This window comes from Amblyraja radiata, chromosome 9 (assembly GCF_010909765.2).
Source record: "Amblyraja radiata isolate CabotCenter1 chromosome 9, sAmbRad1.1.pri, whole genome shotgun sequence".
Classification (NCBI taxonomy): domain Eukaryota; kingdom Metazoa; phylum Chordata; class Chondrichthyes; order Rajiformes; family Rajidae; genus Amblyraja; species Amblyraja radiata.
In genome coordinates, this window is record NC_045964.1 from 58,156,742 (window position 1) to 58,177,847 (window position 21,106).

A 21,106-nucleotide genomic window follows, 5' to 3' on the forward strand; every position below is an offset into this window, starting at 1 on the left:
TATGTTTCTATTAATCAGTCTGAAGAAGGGTCTCGATCCGAAACGTCGCCTATTTCCTTCGCTCCACAGATGCTACCTCACCCGCTGAGTTTCTCCAGCATTTTTATCTACCTACAATATGATCAAGTCCAGCGCCCCCATCCAACTCATGAACCGATGATCGGCCATGAGAAGGAAGGGTGGTGGTGGTGTCGGTAAGCGAAGGTCCGATGGTCGGACAGCTGGCCGGGCTGCCGACCGATGGGGCCACGGGCGAGGCGCTGCTGCTGCTGCTGCACTCCATGGGCTGCACTATGTCGGGACGGGTGAGGCGGGGCCGGACGCGGCGCTCAGACCCGACAGTCCCCTCGACACGAGTAGTAGCAGTCAAATACGGGACAAGGGCGGTCCCGTACAGGACAGACCAACATACGGGATATCCCGGCTAATACGGGACAGTTGGCAACCCTAGACGGGACCGTGATTTAGGCTGATTGCAGGGCGGAAACGGGGAAACAAATGAAAGCGAGAAGGGGCGGGACAAATCATGGCCGGCAGCAGATGACCTCCAGTGAAGGTTTAGTTTAGTAACAGCGCGGAAATAGACCCTTCGGCCCACCGAGTCCGCGCCGACCAGCGATCACCCCATACACTTGTTCTATCCTCCACATTAGGGACAATTTTTACAGAAGCCAATTAACCTACAAGCTTGTACGTCTTTGGACTGGGGGAGGAAACCGGAGCTCCCGCAGAAAAAATATATGCGGTCACGAGGAGAACGCACACAGCACCCGTAGTCGGGATCGAACCCGGGTCTCTGGTGCTGTGAGGCTTGTGGGTTAAAACATAGTTGGAGAGCAGGAGGAATCACAGAGAGGTGGAGTCGGGTCATCTATTACCGGCAGTGATTTGTCTCTCCTCCAGTTGTTTTTCTTCAGTTTGAAGAAGGGTCCCGACCCTAAACGTCACCTATCCATGTTCTCCACAGATGCAGCCTGACCCACTCACTCACTCCAGTACTTTGTGTCTAGCCTGTAACTTTATAGGTTACTTACTCCAAGCAAATTCAGCTAAATTGGAAAGACAAAATGACGTCCCAACTAAAGAATAATGTGCATTCCTGCAAGGTGGACCACAGCTTCAGTGTATATTACAGAGCAGCCATAGAAGCAGAGAGGTCGCTTTTAAGGCACAAGGACTGTAATGTACTGTGGAGTCTGACGCTGTAGAGTACTGTGCCATCCCAAAGTAAGCATGCAGGTACAGCAGGCAGTGAAGAAAGCGAATGGCATGTTGGCCTTTATAACAAGAGGAATCGAATATAGGAGCTAAGAGGTCCTTCTGCAGTTGTACAGAGCCCTAGTTGTACAGAGCCCTAGTGAGACCACACCTGGAGTATTGTGTGCAGTTTTGGTCCCATAATTTGAGGAAGGACATTCTTGCTATTGAGGGAGTGCAGCGTAGGTTCACCAGGTTAATTCCCGGGATGGCAGGACTGTCATATGCTGAGAGAATGGAGCGGCTGGGCTTGTACACTCTGGAGTTTAGAAGGATGAGAGGGCATCTCACTGAGACATATAAGATTGTTAAGGGCTTGGACACACTAGAGGCAGGAAACATGTTCCTGATGTTGGGGGAGTCCAGAACCAGGGGCCACAGTTTAAGAATAAGGAGTAAGCCATTTAGAACGGAGATGAGGAAACACTTTTTCTCACAGAGAGTGGTGAGTCTCTGGATTCTCTGCCTCAGAGGGCGGTGGAGGCCGGTTCTCTGGATGCTTTCAAGGGAGAGCTAGATAGGGCTCTTAAAAATAGCGGAGTGAGGGGATATGGGGAGAAGGCAGGAACGGGGTACTGATTGTGGATGATCAGCCATGATCACATTGAATGGCGGTGCTGGTTCGAAGGGCCAAATGGCCCACTCCTGCACCTATTGTCTATTGTCTATCCCATCGGTGTGTGTGGTGGTGATGAGCCGCCCGCTCGTTCAGCCCGCTGCTAACGGCCTTTCTTGCTCCCCCTGCAGGCTCCATACACGCCACGTCGATCGCGGCCTCCAGAGTGGAGCAGGCGCTGTCGGAGGTGGCCTCATCTCTGCAGAGCAGCATGCCCAAGCAGGGGCCCATGCACCCTTGGATGACCCTGGCCCAGATCTGGCTGCACGCAGGTAAACACCCCCCCCCCCCCTCCCTGCCCCCTCTCACTGCTCTGTTATATCAAGCACATGCACTCACACATGCTGCCTGCACACACACTACACACGTACACACACACACACACACACACTGCACACATATTGCACACACACACTGCGCGCACACACTGCACGCGCACACACACACACTGCACACACACACTGCGCACACTGCATGCACATACACACACACATGTACATATACACACCACACTGTAAAATAATTGAGCATTTCATCATGTATTGCACTGCAGCGACTGTTATGTTTAGGCAGAGCTTTTTTACACTGAAATGCTTCACATGGTGTGTTTACCAGGTGAGTGGAGGAAGGGGTTAGTGAAAGAGTCACAAGAGAATACAGATGCTGGAACTGTGCACAGATCACAGAGTGCTGGAGTAACATGGCAGCTCAGGCAGCATCACTGACGGACGTGGATAGGTGACGTTTCTGATCGGGACCATTCTTCACTCTGATTGTAGTGAGGGCAAGAAAACTGAAAAAGAGGTGGGTGGGTGGGGGCAGGACGAAGCTCTGAGTTGTCGACTGGTAGGAGATGCTCGGGACCACAATTTTACCAACACATGGACAGGCGAGGAGAGGAGAGGGACGTCGGTTCGCGGGATCTGCTCCCGTACATCGAGCGCGAGGGCCGACCGGACTTTGGACTTTGAATCATGGCGCCAAAACGTGGCGCAGCCTGCGTGTGTAATATATGCAAAAATAATTTCACTGTTCGGTCGCATACGTCATAGTCATAGAGTGATACAGCGTGGAAACAGGCCCTTCGGCCCAGCTTGCCCACACCAGCCAACCCGTCCCAGCGACACTAGTCCCACCTGCCCGTGTTTGGCCCATTTCCCTCCAAACCTGTCCTATCCGCGTAAAGCTGTCTGACTGTTTCTTCAACGTGTGGCCAATGAGACGCCGAAGGTAGACACAAAATGCTGGAGTAAATCAGCGGGCGAGGCAGCATCCATGGAGAGACGTTCGCCCATTCCATCTCTCCAGAGATGCTGCCTCACCCGCTGAGTTACTCCAGCATTTTGTGCCTACCAGCTATTTTACCAGCATCTGCAGTCCTTTCTTACACCAATGAAGCACCATGGAGGATAGTTTCAGGGGGAAGGCTACAAGCGAGCCTTGGATAAGAGCTACGAAGGCAACCAAACCATCCCAGCAAGTCCCAACCTGTGATCTTGAAAATTCCTGCCGCTGCTCTTGTTCCTAGAACTTTAGAGAGCTCGGAAAAATGCTGAAAAGCAGGACCTCCAGGGTTGTTATCTCCGGTTTGCTTCCAGTTCCTCGTGCTGGTGAGAGCAGGAACAGGGAGATACGGGACCTGAACGTGTGGCTGAGGAACTGGTGCACGGGGCAGGGATTTAGATTCTTAGATCACTGGGATCTGTTTTGGGGTAAGGGGGAACTGTACAAAAGGGACGGATTGCATCTTAACAGGTGTGGGACTAGCATTCTGGCAGGCAGGTTTGCCACTGCTACACGGGTGGTTTTAAACTGAATAAGGGGGGTGGGGTGTCGAATGGGATAGTGGAGGATGAAGTTAAAGGGAAAAGGTTTCTTAAATGTGTGAGCGTAGAGACAGAGGGGTGTAAAATGAGGGTAGAAGCAATAGGTAGCAAGGTGAAAAGTAAAAGTGGCAGGCCGGCAAATCCAGGGCAAAAATCAAAAAGGGCCACTTTTCAGCATAATAGTATAAGGGGTAAGAGTGTTGTAAAAACAAGCCTGAAGGCTTTGTGTCTCAATGCAAGGAGCATTCGTAATAAGGTGGATGAGTTGAATGTGCAGATAGCTATTAATGACTATGATATAGTTGGGATCACGGAGACATGGCTCCAGGGTGACCAAGGCTGTGAGCTGAACATCCAGGGATATTCAATATTCAGGAGGGTTAGACAGAAAGGGAAAGGAGGTGGGGTAGCGTTGCTGGTTAGAGAGCAGATTAACGCTATAGAAAGGAAGGACATTAGCTTTGAGGATGTGGAATCGATATGGGTAGAGCTGCGAAACACTAAGGGGCAGAAAACGCTAGTGGGAGTTGTGTACAGGCCACCTAACAGTAGTAGTGGAGTTGGGGATGGCATCAAACAGGAAATTAGAAATGCGTGCAACAAAGGTAAAACAGTTATAATGGGTGACTTCAATCTACATATAGATTGGGTGAATCAAATTGGCAAGGGTGCTGAGGAAGAGGATTTCTTGGAATGTATGCGGGATAGTTTTCTAAACCAACATGTATAGGAACCAACGAGAGAGCAGGCTATTCTAGACTGGGTATTGAGTAATGAGGAAGGGTTAGTTAGCAGTCTTGTTGTGCGTGGCCCCTTGGGCAAGAGTGACCATAATATGGTTGAGTTCTTCATTAGGATGGAGAGTGACATCGTTAATTCAGAAACAAGGGTGCTGAACTTAAAGAAAGGTAACTTTGAGGGTATGAGACGTGAATTGGCCAAGATAGACTGGCGATTGATTCTTAATGGGTTGACGGTGGATATGCAATGGAAGGCATTTAAAGACTGCATGGATGAACTACAACAATTGTTCATCCCAGTTTGGCAAAAAAATAAATCAGGGAAGGTAGTGCATCCGTGGATAACAAGGGAAATCAGGGATAGTATCAAAACAAAAGATGAAGCGTACAAATTAGCCAGAAAAAGCAGCCTACCAGAGGACTGGGAGAAATTCAGAGACCAGCAGAGGAGGACAAAGGGCTTAATTAGGAAAGGGAAAATAGATTATGAAAGAAAACTGGCAGGGAACATAAAAACTGACTGCAAAAGCTTTTATAGATATGTGAAGAGAAAAAGATTAGTTAAAACAAATGTAGGTCCCTTGCAGTCAGAAACGGGTGAATTGCTCATGGGGAACAAGGACATGGCAGACCAATTGAATAACTACTTTGGTTCTGTCTTCACTAAGGAAGACATAAATAATCTGCCGGAAATAGCAGGGGACCGGGGGTCAAATGAGATGGAGGAACTGAGTGAAATCCAGGTTAGCCGGGAAGTGGTGTTAGGTAAATTGAATGGATTAAAGGCCGATAAATCCCCAGGGCCAGATAGGCTGCATCCCAGAGTACTTAAGGAAGTAGCCCCAGAAATAGTGGATGCATTAGTGATAATTTTTCAAAACTCTTTAGATTCTGGAGTAGTTCCTGAGGATTGGAGGGTAGCTAATGTAACACCACTTTTTAAAAAGGGAGGGAGAGAGAAAACGGGGAATTACAGACCAGTTAGTCTAACGTCGGTAGTGGGGAAACTGCTAGAATCAGTTATTAAAGATGGGATAGCAGCACATTTGGAAAGTGGTGAAATCATTGGACAAAGTCAGCATGGATTTATGAAGGGTAAATCATGTCTGACGAATCTCATAGAATTTTTCGAGGATGTAACTAGTAGAGTGGATAAGGGAGAACCAGTGGATGTGTTATATCTGGACTTTCAGAAGGCTTTCGACAAGGTCCCACATAAGAGATTAGTATACAAACTTAAAGCACACGGTATTGGGGGTTCAGTATTGATGTGGATAGAGAACTGGCTGGCAGACAGGAAGCAAAGAGTAGGGGTAAACGGGTCCTTTTCACAATGGCAGGCAGTGACTAGTGGGGTACCGCAAGGCTCAGTTCTGGGACCCCAGCTATTTACGATATATATTAATGATTTGGACGAGGGAATTGAATGCAACATCTCCAAGTTTGCGGATGACACGAAGCTGGGGGGCAGTGTTAGCTGTGAGGAGGATGCTAGGAGGCTGCAAGGTGACTTGGATAGGCTGGGTGAGTGGGCAAATGCATGGCAGGTGCAGTATAATGTGGATAAATGTGAGGTTATCCACTTTGGTGGCAAAAACAGGAAAGTAGATTATTATCTGAATGGTGGCCGATTAGGAAAGGGGGAGATGCAACGAGACCTGGGTGTCATGGTACACCAGTCACTAAAAGTAGGCATGCAGGTGCAGCAGGCAGTGCAGAAGGCGAATGGTATGTTAGCATTCATAGCAAAAGGATTTGAGTATAGGAGCAGGGAGGTTTTTCTGCAGTTGTACAGGGTCTTGGTGAGACCACACCTGGAGTATTGCGTACAGTTTTGGTCTCCTAATCTGAGGAAAGACATTCTTGCCATAGAGGGAGTACAGAGAAGGTTCACCAGACTGATTTCTGGGATGTCAGGACTTTCATATGAAGAAAGACTGGATAGACTCAGTTTGTACTCGCTAGAATTTAGAAGATTGAGGGGGGATCTTATAGAAACTTACAAAATTCTTAAGGGGTTGGACAGGCTAGATGCAGGAAGATTGTTCCCGATGTTGGGGAAGTCCAGAACAAGGGGTCACAGTTTAAGGATAAGGGGGAAATCTTTTAGGACCGAGATGAGGAAAACTTTTTTCACACAGAGAGCGGTGAATCTCTGGAATTCTCTCCCGCAGAAGGTAGTTGAGGCCAGTTCATTGGCTATATTTAAGAGGGAGTTAGATGTGGGGGTATGGAGAGAAGGCAGGTACAGGATACTGAGTTGGATGATCAGCCATGATCATATTGAATGGCGGTACAGGCTCGAAGGGCCGAATGGCCTATTCCTGCACCTATTTTCTATGTTTTTATGTTTCTATGTAATACTTCTCCTCAGCTCACTCTTATCCTTTCCCCATGAACTACCCATGGTACGGGTGCCGCAGCGGTAGAGTTGCTGCCTCACGGTGCCAGAGACCCGGGTTCTAACCTAACTACAGGTGCTGTCTGCACGGAGTTTGTACATTTTCCCCGTGACCATGCTTTTCTCCCGGTGCTCCGGTTTCCTGTAACATCCCAAAGACTAGTGTGTGTGTAGGTTAATTGGCCCTGGTGTGCAGGGAGCAGATGAGGTGAATATTGCCCCTAGTGTGCAGGGAGCAGATGAGAAAAAAGGGACAACATGGAACGCGTGTGAACGGGTGATCGATGGTCGGCGTGGACTCGGTGGGGGTGATCGATGGTCGGCGTGGACTCGGTGGGCCGAAGAGCCTGTTTCCACGCTGTTTCTCTGAACTAAAAATCAAAGCATGCACTTAGAACAGTACAGCACAGGAACAGGCCCTTCGGCCCACTAGGTCAATGTTGGGGGTGTCCAGAACCAGTGGCCACAGTTTAAGAATAAGGAGTAAGCCATTTAGAACGGAGACGAGGAAACACGAGAGCGGTGGAGGCAGATTCTATGGATACTTTCAAGAGAGAGCTAGATAGGGCTCTTAAAAATAGCAGAGTCAGGGGATATGGGGAGAAGGCAGGAACGGGGTACTGATTGTGGATGATCAGCCATGATCACAGAGAAGAAGGATCTCCTGTGGCGTTCTGTGCTGCATCTTGGTGGAACCAGTCTGTTGCTGAAGGTGCTCCTCAGGTTGACCAGTGTGTCACGTAACTGTATTGCCGAGGATGCTCTGAAACCTGATTTGACCAATCACTGCCCATAATAGTGGGAGTCAGGGGATGTGGGGAGAAGGCAGGAACGGGGTACTGATTGGGGATGATCAGCCATGATCACATTGAATGGTGGTGCTGGCTCGAGGGACCGAATGGCCTACTCCTGCACCTATTGTCTATTGTCTATTGTCTGTTCAGGAACAACACTGGGTGTTGGCAGATATTTAGACTTGGCTGTGATCTGGAGACAAGCAATTGTAGGATAATTGGCTTGGGAAAAATTGTCCCTGATGTGTAGGATAGTGCCAGTGTATGGAGATCACGAGTCGATACGGTGGGCCCTCGGGCCTGTTTCTTACTCCAGCTGGAAAGTCTAGGACTCAAAGACTGAGAAATGTGCGTTTAACACTGAGATGAGGAAAATGTTGTCTCATTGTGGACATTGGACTTTGTCTCAAGAACTGGTGCGCTACAATGCTGAGAACTGTATTCCGCACTCTGTATCTTCCCCTTTGCTCTACCTATCGTACTTGAGTTTAGCTTGATTGCATTTAGTTCATAAGTCACAGGAACAGAATTAGGCCATTCAGCCCACAGAGTCTACTCCGCCATTCAATCGTGGCTGATCTATCTTTCCCTCTCAACCCCATTCACCTGCCTTCTCCCCATAACCTTTGACACCTGTACAAATCAAGAAACTATCGAACTTTGCTTTAAAAATACCCGTTGACTTGGCCTCCACAGCTGTCTGTGGCAATGAATTCCACAGATTCACCACCGTCTGACTAAAGAAATTCCTCCTCGTCTTTCTGAAGTTACGCCCTTTAATTTCTGAGACAGTGCCCTCTGGTCCTGGACTCTCCCACCAGTGGAATCATCCTCTCCACATCCATTCTATCCAGGCTTTTCACTATTCAATAAGTTTAAATGTCCCCCCTCATCTTTCTGAACTCCAGCGAGTACAGGCCCAGTGCCGTCAAACGCTCATCATATGTTAACCATATATACGTCAAATTATATCTGATTTGATTAGATCGCACGTAAACAAAAGCTTTTTACTGTATCTCGATACACATGTCAATGATAAACCGATGCCAATATTCCTCTGGTACCCAGCCAGTAATGTGCTGTTGGTACGGAGTTTGCACGTTCACCCCGTGACCGCATGGGTTTTCCCCGAGATCTTCGGTTTCCTCCCACAGTGGAGGCCAAATCACTGGATGGATTTAAGAGAGAGTTAGATAGAGCTCTAGGGGCTAGTGGAATCAAGAGATATGGAGAGAAGGCAGGCACGGGTTATTGATTGGGGATGAACAGCCATGATCACAATGAATGGCGGTGCTGGCTCAAAGGGCCAAATGGCCTCCTCCTGCACCTATTTTCTAAGTCTATGTCTACTCCAAAGACGTACAGGTTTGGAGATTAATTGGTTTGGTATAAAGGTAAATTGTCCCTAGTGTGTGTAGAATAGTGTCGCTGGTCGGCGCGGACCCGGCGGGCCGAAGGGCCTGTTTCCGCTCTGTATCTCTAAACTAAACTGAATACACTTGTCGGCATGGACACGGTGGGCTGAAGGGCCTGTTTCCGTGCTGACCAGGACTTTGAGGAGAACCCTCAGTCAGAAGAAGGGCTTCGGCCCGAAACGTTGCCTATTTCCTTCGCTCCATAGATGCTGCCTCACCTGCTGAGTTTCTCCAGCATTTTTGTCTACCTGACAAGGATTTCATTACTCTTCCAGCCGCTGTTTATTGTAGGGTAAACATCATGGTAGGGATATTCACTTGTTCAGCTTGTTCAGCTCCGACTTACCATTTTTACCCTGGCAACATACAATGGAGGTGTAAAAGTTTTTAAAATAAATCCTGTTATTGAATTGGAGAACTGCTTGTGCAGCCAAAAGAAATCCAGCGCTGAGGAAACAAAATAAGCAGCTCGAACTCACAACGGAAGTAAACATCTTCTGATCTGTGTAGTTTAGTTTTGAGATCACGGTGGCGCAGCGGTAGAGTTGCTGCCTTACAACGAATGCAGCGCCGGAGACCCGGGTTCGATCCCGACAACGGGTTCTGTCTGTAGAGTCTCCCCGTGACCTGCGTGGGTTTTCCCCGAGATCTTCGGTTTCCTCCCACACTCCAAAGACGTACAGGCTTGTAGGTCAATTGGCTTGGTAAATGTAAAAATTGTCCCTAGTGGGTGTAGCACAGTGTTAATGTGCGGGGATCGCTGGTCGGCGCGGACCCAGTGGGCCGAAGGGCCTGTTTCCGCGCTGTATCTCTAAACTAAACTAAGATACAGCCTGGAAACAGGCTCTTCGGCCCACCGAGTCCACGCCAACCATCGATCACCCATTCACACTAGTTCTACATTGTCCTACTTTCTAATCCACTCCCTTTACATTAGAGGCGATCTTTACAGAGGCCAATTAACCTACAACCTGACACGTCTTTGGGAGGTGTGGGAGGAACACATTTAACAGGGCGGCACTGTGGCGCAGCGGTAGAGTTGCTGCCTCACAGCGCCAGCGACCCGGGTTCGATCCTGACTACGGGTGCTGTCTGTACCGAGTTTGTACCTTCTCCCTGTGACCGTGTGGGTTTTCTCCGGGTGCTCCGGTTCCCTCACACACTCCAAAGACGTGCAGGTTTGTAGGTTAATTGGTTTCGGTAAAAAATATTGTAAATTGTCCCAAGTGTGTGTAGGATGGTGCTAGTGTATGGGGCGATCACTGGTCGATGCAGACTCGGTGGGCCTGTTTGCGCACTGTAACTCTAAAGCCTAAAGTCTACTGACATGTCCTCCTCTTGCCATGAGATGGTTGAGGTTGTGGAGTTAGCTTACTCAGTCGAAAGCGATTGCATGTTTATTCATGTCGGTGCCCAGGGAACAACTGTGACAACATCATGCATTAAAATGCCACCGTTAACTTATGTAAGATCAGAAGAAGCTTGCAAAATATTTTAATGTGAATAATTTAAACTCTGGAATCAAAAGCATAATTTCTTAATTTGCAGATAACACCAGGTTGGGGATGGGAATACGAGAAGGCAATCAGACGTTAATAAATGCAGAATCGGCAAGGATTGCTCTTGAAGTTTCAGCACAGATAGTTGTAAGGAATTGTATTTTTTTGAGGAAAAAGTAGGTCATATATTTTTGCAGAATCTTATACGGGGAGAGAAGCAATGGTGATGTAAGCTAATGAGGGCATAACAAAAGCACACATATCAGTGATGGCACGGTGGCACAACTGGTAGAGCTGCTGCCTCACAGCGCCAGAGAACCGGGATCCATCCTGACCTCGGAAGCTCTGTATGTTCTCCCTGTGACCATGTGGGTTTCCTCAGTGTGCTCTGGTACTCTCCCTTCAGTCCTTCGGCCCAACTTGCGTACGCCAACCAACATGCCCCATCTACATAGATCCTACCTGCCTGAGTTTGGCCCATATCCCTTCTAAATATGTCCTATCCATGTACCTGTCCAAATGTTTATTAAACGTTGCGATAGTCCCTGCCTCAACTACCTCCCCTTGACACCTTTACTATTCAAGAATCTATCGATCTTCGCCTTAAAAATATCCACTGACTGCCTCCACAGCCTTCTGTTGCAATGAATTCCACAGATTCACCCCCGTCTGACTAAAGTAATTCCTCCGCATCTCCTTTCTAAAAGTACGTCCTTTATTTCTGAGGCTGTGCCCTCTAGTCCTTGACCCTCCCACTAGTGGAAACATCCTCTCAACATCCACTCTATCCAAGCTTTTCACTATTCGGTTATTTATGAGGTCCCCTCTCACCCTGCTAAACTCCAGACCAATTTACCCTCCGGAGATGAATAAAGTTTATCGTACCGTAGAGGCCCAGTGCCGTCAAACACTCATCATATGTTAACACAATCACTCCTGGGATCATTGACGCAAAAAGCTCGAGTAACTCAGAGGGCCAGGCAACATCTCTGGAGAAAAGGAATAGGTGATGTTTCAGTTTGAGACCCTTCTTCAGACTGAGACTCAGGGGAGAGGGAAACAAGTGATAGAGAGATATAGAACAAATGAATGAAAGGTAGAAAACAAACGAACGTGGCCTATTCCTTTTCTCCAGAGATGCTGCTTCACCCGTTGAGTTACTCCAGCATTTTGTGTCTATCTTTGGTTTAAACCAGCATCTGCAGTTTCTTCCTACATATTCCTGGAATCATATCCGTTTAGATGGATGAAAGTATTATTAGTACCAAGACCAACATTTTTTGTGTGGTTTTAATCGTCCTTGGACTGAGGACTGGGCTGAGGGTCGCTCGCAACATAAGTGATAGGAGCAGAATTAGGCCATTCGGCCCATCAAGTCTACTCCGTTATTCAATCATGGCTGATCTATCTCTCTCTCCTAACCCCATTCTCTTGCCTTCTCCCCATAACCTCTGATACCCGCACTAATCAAGAATCTATCTATCTCTGCCTGAAAAATATCCACACACACTTGGCCTCCACAGCCTTCTGTGGCAAAGAGTTCCACAGATTCACCACTCTCTGACTAAAGAAACTCCTCCTCATCTCCGTCCTTGGGGTGGGAGATTGCAACCTTCACGTGGTCCGCCCTGTTGCGACGAATGCAATCAACCTGGCGTGCACAAGTGGAAGATCAAACAGAACACGTTGTCTTACAACTTTAGGCTGTGCACGCCATACGCAAGAAGAAGATCTCCTTCCTAAAAGAACGTCCTTTAATTCTGAGGCTATGACCTCTAGTCCTAGACTCTCCCACTGGTGGAAACATCCTCTCCACATCCACTCTACCCAAGCCTTTGGGTTTGGGTCTGGGTGACGGACTTCCTTCTCCGAAGGACATCAGTGAAGCTGATGGGTTTTTATGCTGATGCATTCATTTTATGGTCTCTCAGCTCGCTTTTTAATTCCAGATACACGTAATCACTTGGATTTAACTTCCCCTGCTGTCAAGGTGGGATTTGATCTGGGGCCTTGCTGGGCTCATTCAGTAGCACCCACTTCGCAAGTGTGTGTGTATAAAGTCATCAGAGTAATAGATCGGGGAGATGCACAGATACTCTTGCCCAGAGTAGGTGGAATCGAGGACCAGAGGACAATAGGTTCAAGGTGAAGGGGAACATTTTTACTAGGAATCTGAAGGGGTAACTTTCTCACACAGAGGGTGGTGGGTGTATAGAACAAGCTGCCAGAGGAGGTAGTTGAGGCTGGGACTACTTTCAAGAGAGAGCCAGATAGGGCTCTTATAGTTAGCGGAGTCAGGGGATATGGGGAGTAGGCAGGAACGGGGTACTGATTGGGGATGATCAGCCATGATCACATGGAATGGTGGTGCTGGCTCGAAGGCTTACTGCTGCACCTATTGTCTATTGTCTATTGACTATCCCAACATTTAAGAAACAGTTAGACAGGTACATGGATGGGACAGGTTTGGAGGGATGTGGGCCAAACGGGAGCAGGTGGGACTAGTGTAGCCGGGACATTGTTGGCCAGTGTGGGTATGTTTTGGGTGAAGGGCCTGTTTCCACGCTGTGACACGCTATGACTCAAAGTTCCCCAGACCTGTGGTGTCAACTGTGCACCTTGTCTATGATCCCCCCCAACCCTTCCCTACCATTGCAATGGCCCCCATTTGCAAGAGCCCCCAAACTATTTTGATTTAAATTAATGAAACAAACAAGTTTTCGAATACTCAAAACAGAACTGTTGTCCAGAGATGCATAAAGATACAGCATGGAAACTGATCCTCCTGTCCACGCAGCCATCGATCACCCGTTCATGCTCGTTCATACTTTCCAGGAGCAGAATTAGGCCTTTCGACCCAGAGAGTTGTGAGTCTGTGGAATTCTCTGCCTCAGATGATCAGCCATGATCACATTGAATGGCGGTGCTGGCTCGAAGGGCCGAATGGCCTACTCCTGCACCTATTGTCTATTGCCTATTGTCTAAATCTACTCCGCCATTCAATCATGGCTGATCTATCTTTCCCTCAACCCCATCCTCCCGCTTTCTCCCCATAACCCCTGACACCCGTAGTAATCACGAATCTGTCAATCTCCGCCTTAAAAATATCCATTGACTTGGCCTCCACCGCCGTCTGTAGCAATGAATTCCACAGATTCACCACCCTCTGACTATAGAGTTCTATGTTATCCCACTTACACATCAAATCCCTACACACCAGAGGGCAATTTACAGAGTCCAGTGAACCCACATATCCACATGACCTTGGGACGTGGGAGGAAACCTGAGCACCCGGTGGAAACCCACGCGGTCACAGGGAGATCGTGCAAACTCCACACACACAGACAGCACCCGAGGATAGGATCGAAGCTGTGCCTCTGGTGCTGTGAGGCAGCGGCTCGACTTCTGCACCACCGTGCCACCCTACCAGGAACCTTTGACTGTTGCGACTGTACACACTCACACCAAGGACCAAAGCAGTCTTTCCAGGTGAGGCAGAGGTTCACCTGCACCTCCTTCAATCTCATCTACTGCGTCCACTGTTCCAGGTGTCAACTTCACCACATCGGTGAGACCAAGCGCAGGCTCGGCGATCGCTTCGCCCGACACCTCCGCTCGGTTCGCACTAGCCAACCTGATCTCCCGGTTGCCCAACACTTCAACTCCCTCTCCCATTCCCAATCTGGCCTTTCTGCCCTGGGCCTCCTCCATGGCCAGAGTGAGGCCCACCGCACATTGGAGGAGCAGCACCTCATATTTCGCTTGGGCAGTTTACACCCCAGTGGTATGAACATTGACTTCTCCAATTTCAGGTAGTCCTTGCTTTCTCCCTCCTTCACCTCCCCTTCCCAGTTCTCCCACAGCCCACTGTCTCCGCCTCTCTCTTCCTTTCTTTTCCCCGCCCCCCCCCCCCCCCCCCCGACATCAGTCTGAAGAAGGGTCTCGACCCGAAATGTCGCCTATTCCTTCTCTCCATAGATGCTGCCTCACCCGCTGAGTTCCTCAGGCATTTTTGTCTACCTACGATTTTTCAAGCATCTGCAGTTCTTAAACAAAGCCTAATTTGTTCTTCCCATCTAAAAATATGGAGACACAAGGAACTGCAGATGCTGGAGTCTTGAGCAAAACACACAGTGCTGGAGTAACTGAGGGAATGGACAGATGGCGTTTCAATAGACTATAGGTGCAGGAGTAGGCCATTCGGCCCTTCGAGCCATCACCGCAATTCAATGTGATCATGGCTGATCATCCCCAATCAGTTTCCCGTTCCTGCCTTCTCCCCATATCCCCTAGCTCCGCTATCTTTAAGAGCCTTATCTTTAAGAGCCCTATCTAGAGTGCTGGAGTAACTCAGCGGGTCAGGCAGAGACCATGGATGGGCGACGTTTTGGATGGGGACCCTGCTTCAGACTGAGTGGAGGTGAGGGGGGATTTGATTGGCAGATGGGTGGATAATGCTTAGAGATGAAAATAATTTAAAAAAGAGTGTGAGACGAAGAGAGGAGAGTAATGCAAAGCCTGACGGATGTAGTGGCAGGGGACTGGATTGTGGGGTGGGTGGGGGGGAATGGGCAGAAAGTGTGAATCATGTGTGAGGGGTTGGTGCAGATTATTACTTAAAGATCCCTCCCCCACCCAAGTCATACTAGCCGTCTCGTTGAGTCTCATTGTCGGTAACTCGTTTTCACCTATTCCCTAGCCGACAATGGCCTGTTTCCTTTAATCATCGTTACTTGTTTGCATATCTTTCATTCATTTGTTCTACATCTCTCTGTACTGCCGTCTATATCTCTAGTTTCCCTCTCCCCTGACTCTAAAGGGCCTGTTCCACTTTCACGACTTAATTCAAAACCTCAGCCGAGTTTAAAGGATCTAAAAATAAAATCAAAAGATCGTGGCAATCTACGAACTCCTACGACCTTCTACGACTATGTTCACGAAGTCCTACGAGTATGTCCACGAATTGCCACGACTATTTCAGTGCCCTCCTTACGAGTAAAACGTTGCAATTTCTTTCATCACGACTATTTTTTAACTCGTGGACATTTTTTATCGGGCTGGAAAATACGTCCCGACTTACCTGATGCCACGAGTACCTACGGCTGGCATAACGGGCCGCTACGATATATCTACGAACTCCTACGGACTCGTTACGAACATTCTGCGAGTTTGAATCAAGGGGAAAACTCGGGAGAATCCGTGAATTACCTCGTGAAAATGGGACAGACCCTTCAGTCTGTAGAAGGGTCTCGACCCGAAGCGTCACCCACCCCTGCTGCCTGTCCCGCTGAGTTACTCCAGTATTTTTGTGCCTATCTTCGGTGTTCGTGCCATTGGGTTGTGAGTTAACCAAGCGGAATACGTGGCTTCAGGCGTGCATTATGCTGCACTCATGCAGGTAGGAGGAAACAATCGAGCGGAACATCAGAAAGATGAAAAATTAAACGGGACCTCCACACAATAAAGCTGTTGAAATGTACTCCTGAAGGAATGACACCCTCCCGCAAAAGACACAAAGTGTGGCATGTAACGTTAGCACAACTACCTGATTAGGTTACCCACCATTGTTTAATGTGACAACAGGAATTGTTGTCCCTGCTTCAGTGAGTGAAGACCAGATGGCCAGCCATCGATCGTAACCCCTCACGCTCTCCCTTAATCTCCTCAATTGTTCCGCTGGAATTATTTATGGTCAGTGTACGCGAGGGGGAGCAGAACGTGATGGAAGACGACCGTTGCGGAACAGGCCCTTCGGCCCGCAGTGTCTGTGCCGGACGTGATGCCAAGACCCAACTCTTGATGAATGTTTCGAAAGAACAACTTTTTGTTCAAAAAAAAAAAGTAGGCAAGATTTCGGATGCAAGGCCAGACTAGGGAGGGGGAAGCAAGGAATTACAAAACTAGACACAAAGTTCTGGTGTAACTGAAGAACTGAAACGTCCCCTGTCCATACTCTCCAGATGTGATGCCTGTCCCGCTGAGTTACTCCAGCACTTTGTGTCTTTTTCGGACCAGAGAGGTATGAACTCCCAATTAATCTTCACTTCAGTTAGCAAGCAAGAATAAGATGTTTATTGTTGGTCTACCATTAGTATATTGAATGAATGCCTGCAGTCCGTTGGTTTTTACTTTTTTGTGTTCTTTTTTTTCGTTTTGTCTAGTTAAGTTTTTGGTTTTTAGGTTGTGTTTATGTGGGGTGGGGGGTGGGGGGGGTTTGAAACAGGGCTTGCTGTCTCTCCCTTCGGGGGAATGCAACTTTTTTGTCGTATCCCCCTTCTCTGCCTCCGTCTGCGCTGAGGCCTAATGGCGGAGCTGGCGACCTCGAGACTCCGGAGGCAGAGCCAGTCGGGACTTGCCCTGGGCTCGCTCCCGTGAGGGCGGTCCGACTCGCGGCTGGAACGGCGCTCCCGTGAGGGGCTGTGACGCTCCCGTGAGGGCGGCCTGGCGCGGGGCTGAGACTCTCCCGTGAGGGGCTGTGGCGCTCCCGTCGGGGCGGCCCAGCTCGAGGGAGGAACAGCGCTCCCGTCGGAGCGGCCCAGCGGCCCAGCTCGAGGGAGGTACCGTGCTCCCGTCGGGGCGGCCCAGCTGGAGGGAGGAACGGCACTCACGTGAGGGCGATCCGGCTAGGGGCTGGAACGGTGCTCCGGTGGCTGGGACGGCGTTCTGGCGGCGGTGACCTGAGTCTGGGGTTCAGCCGCGGGCCAGCGGCTGCATCCGCTGGACTGGAGGGCGGCAGCTTCGACCACCCCGGGCCGGCCCGGAGTGTACCATCGCCCGGTGGGGTATCGCCTCAGCGCAGAGGGAGAAGAGGAGGGAAGAGACTGCAGCCCTAAGATTTTTGCCTCCACAACCGTGAGGAGGTGCTTGGAGGACTCACTGTGGTGGATGTTAATTTGTGTTTGTTGTTGTTTATTATTGTATTATTGTATGTATGACTGCAGGCACGAAATTTCGTTCAGACCGTAAGGTCTGAATGACAATAAAGGTAATTCTAATTCTAATTCTAAATGAATGAATATTTTATGAATACTTGTTTAAGAAAGAACTGCAGATGCTGGAAAAATCGAAGGTAGACAAAAATGCTGGAGAAACACAGCGGGTGAGGCAGCATCTATGGAGCGAAGGAATAGGTGACGCTTCGGGTCGAGACCCTTCTTCAGACTGATGTGGGGGCGAGGGAGGGGGCGGGAAGAAGAAAGGAAGAGGCGGAGATAGTAGGCTGTGGGAAAGCTGGGAAGGGGAGGGGAAGGAGGGAGAAAGCAAGGACTACTGCTGGGGTGTAAACTGCCCAAACGAAATATGAGGTGCTGCCCCTCCAATTTGCGGTGGGACTCACTCTGGCAATGGAGGAGACCTAGGACAGAAAGGTCGGATTCGGAATGGGAGGGGGAGTTGAAGTGCTGAGCCACCGGGAGATCAGGTTGGTAAATGCGAACCGAGCGGAGGTGTTGGGTGAACCTCTGCCGTACGTGGAAAGACCGCTTGGGTCCATGGATGGAGTCAAGGGGGGAGGTAAAGTGGCAAGTGTAGCATTTCCTGCGGTTGCAAGGGAAAGTACCGGGGGAGGGGGTGGTTTGAGTGGGAAGGGACGAATTGACCAGGGAGTTACGGAGGGAGCTTGTCTCTGCGGAAAGCCGAAAGGGGAGGAGATGGGAAGATGTGGCCAGTGGTGGGATCCCGTTGGTGGTGGCAAAAATGTCGGAGGATTATCTGTTGTTGAATTTATGAATACTTTATTGTCACATGTGACAAATCACTGTGAAATTCTTTGCTTGCATACCCATGGTATGCAAATAATCGCCACATAAAGGGCCTGACACAGTATCCGCTTCAGGTCCCCCTTTGTTCTTCCTCACGGTGGTCTTCCATTGGTCCCACATAGGAGATTAGTGGGCAAAATTAGGGCACATGGTATTGGGGGTAGAGTGCTGACATGGATAGAGAAGTGGTTGGCAGACAGGAAACAAAGAGTAGGGATTAACGGGTGACTTTCAGAATGGCAGGCAGTGATTAGTGGGGTACCGCAAGGCTTGGTGCTGGGACCGCAGCTATTTACAATATACATCAATGATTTGGCTGAAGGGATTCAAAGTAACATCTGCAAATTTGCAGATGACACAAAGCTGGGTGGCAGTGTGAACTCTGAGGAGGATGCTATGAGAATGCAGGGTGACTTGGACAAGTTGGGTGGGTGGGCAGATGCATGGCAGATGAAGTTTAATGAGGATAAATGTGAGGTTATCCACTTTGGTAGCAAAAAGAGGAAGGCAGATTATTATCTAAATGGCGTCAAGTTAGGAAAAGGGGAAGTACAACGGAATCTGGGGGTCCTTGTATGTCAGTCTATGAAAGTAAGCATGCAGGTACAGCAGGCAGTGAAGAAAGCGAATGGCATGTTGGCCTTTATAACAAGAGAAAACGAATATAGTAAGTAAGTAAGTAAGTAAGTTTTATTTATATAGCACGTTTTAAGTCAACTCGCATTGACACCAAAGTGCTTTACATAAATTAGATAATAAGTTCCATTACAAACCATAGAAAAAGGTTAAAAGAAAATGAATAAAATGGACACAACACATTATAGAGTTCAACACAAACGTCCCCCCACAGCAGAATCAAAACATTTCCACTGTGGGGAAAGGCACCAGAAAGTTAAGTCCTCTTCCTCTGTGAAACACCCGAGGTCGGGGCCCATTTGTGGCCGTGCAGCCAGTCCGATGATTTTCAGGGCCCTCTTGCCGTGAAGATGGAACTTCGGCGTCGGGTGAAACATTCCTCAGCGGCTTGGAAATAGGAGCAAAGAGGTCCTTCTGCAGTTGTACAGAGCCCTAGTGAGACCACTCCTGGAGTATTGTGTGCAGTTTTGGTCCCCTAATTTGAGGAAGGACATTCTTGCTATTGAGGGAGTGCAGCGTAGGTTTACAAGGTTAATTCCCGGGATGGTGGGACTGTCATATGATGAGAGAATGGAGCAGCTGGGCTTGTACACTCTGGACTTTAGAAGGATGAGAGGGTATCTCATTGAAACATATAAGATTGTTAAGGGCTTGGACACACTAGAGGCAGGAAACATGTTCCCGATGTTGGGGGAGTCCAGAACCAGGGGCCACAGTTTAAGAATAAGGAGTAAGCCATTTAGAACGTAGACGAGGAAACACTTTTTCTCACAGAGAGTGGTGAGTCTGTGGAATTCTCTGCCTCAGAGGGCGGTGGGGGCAGGTTCTCTGGATACTTTCAAGAGAGAGCTAGATAGGGCTCTTAAAAATAGCAGAGTGAGGGGATATGGGGAGAAGGCAGGAACGGGGTACTGATTGGGGATGATCAGCTGGCTCGAAGGGCCAAATGGCCCACTCCAGCACCTATTGTCTATTGTCTATTGACAGCACCCGGAGTCAGGATCAAACCCGGGTCTCTGGCGATGTAAGGCAACAACTCTACCGCTGAGCCCCTGCCGGCACGGAGTTCCTCCAGCACTCGGTGTTTTGCTCAAGATTCCAGCACTTGCAGTTCCTTTTGTCTCCACTGTAGATAAAATAATGTTTTGCTGTTGTACAATACTGATACTATCTCAATAACCTGCGTGAAAACATGTTCATAAATCAATAGTGTTTACCCCAGTACATTCTTAACTTGAAAGCTGGGTGTAGAAGGAGTCTGACTTGACCTCAAGAACAATGAGTGTTTGGAAAGGGCTTGCCAAAGAAGCAGGTGGCTTCAGGTAATGAAGGACATTAAACATGCTGATGAACTGCACACAGAGCGATCCAGAGCGGCAACCTCATCTGTCCCCAGCGTTTATCTGCCCATCTCGGAGACGAATAATATCTCGTTGATAGTTTTCAATGACGCATGTGCAGCATGCTGTGTGGTGTAGCAACCGTTCAATCTCCAGTCAACAGCACCTTATATTCCACTTGGATAGCTTACAGCAGCATTAACGTTGATATCATAGAATCCCCAGGTTCCTATTCAATCTTTTCCCCCCCCCTCACCTTAAACCTATGTCCTCTGGTTCTCGATCCCCCTACTCTGGGCAAGAGACTGTGTATTTACCCGATCTATTCCTCTCTTGATTTTGTACACATTTGTGGGACAAATGAATGAAAGATAGAGAACAAATCAATGTCACCCATTTCTTCTCTCCAGAGATGCTGTCTGATCCGCTGAGTTACTCCAGCTTTTTGTGTTTATGTTCGGTTTAAACAAGCATCTGCAGCTCCTTCCTGCACATTGACATTGTGGAGGTGTACGAAATCGTGATAGGAATAGATCGGGTAAACACACCGAATCTCTTGCCCAGAGTAGGGGAATCGAGAAACAGAAGACATAGGTTTAAGGTGAAGGTAGACAAAAATGCTGGAGAAACTCAGCGGGTGAGGCAGCATCTTTGGAGCGAAGGAACAGGTGATGTTTTGGGTCGAGACCCTTCTTCAGGTTTAAGTTGAGGTTTAAGTTGAGTTTAAGATGAACCAGCGGGGTAACCTTTTTACACAAAGGGTGATAGAAACAAGGCAGCATCTCTACCTCTACGAGTAAAGATAGTCTTAGCGTCTCCAAT

General features: G+C 48.7%; 1 protein-coding gene across 1 annotated transcript in view; it reads left to right on the forward strand.

Moving 5' to 3' along the window:
- Positions 1 to 21,106, forward strand: part of ttc7b (tetratricopeptide repeat domain 7B) — a 300,474-nt gene that overhangs the window by 195,518 nt on the left and 83,850 nt on the right. The window contains exon 18 of the mRNA XM_033027545.1: positions 2,005 to 2,145. Coding sequence (XP_032883436.1) covers positions 2,005 to 2,145 — 141 coding nt within the window. The remainder of the gene's footprint in view (positions 1 to 2,004; positions 2,146 to 21,106) is intronic.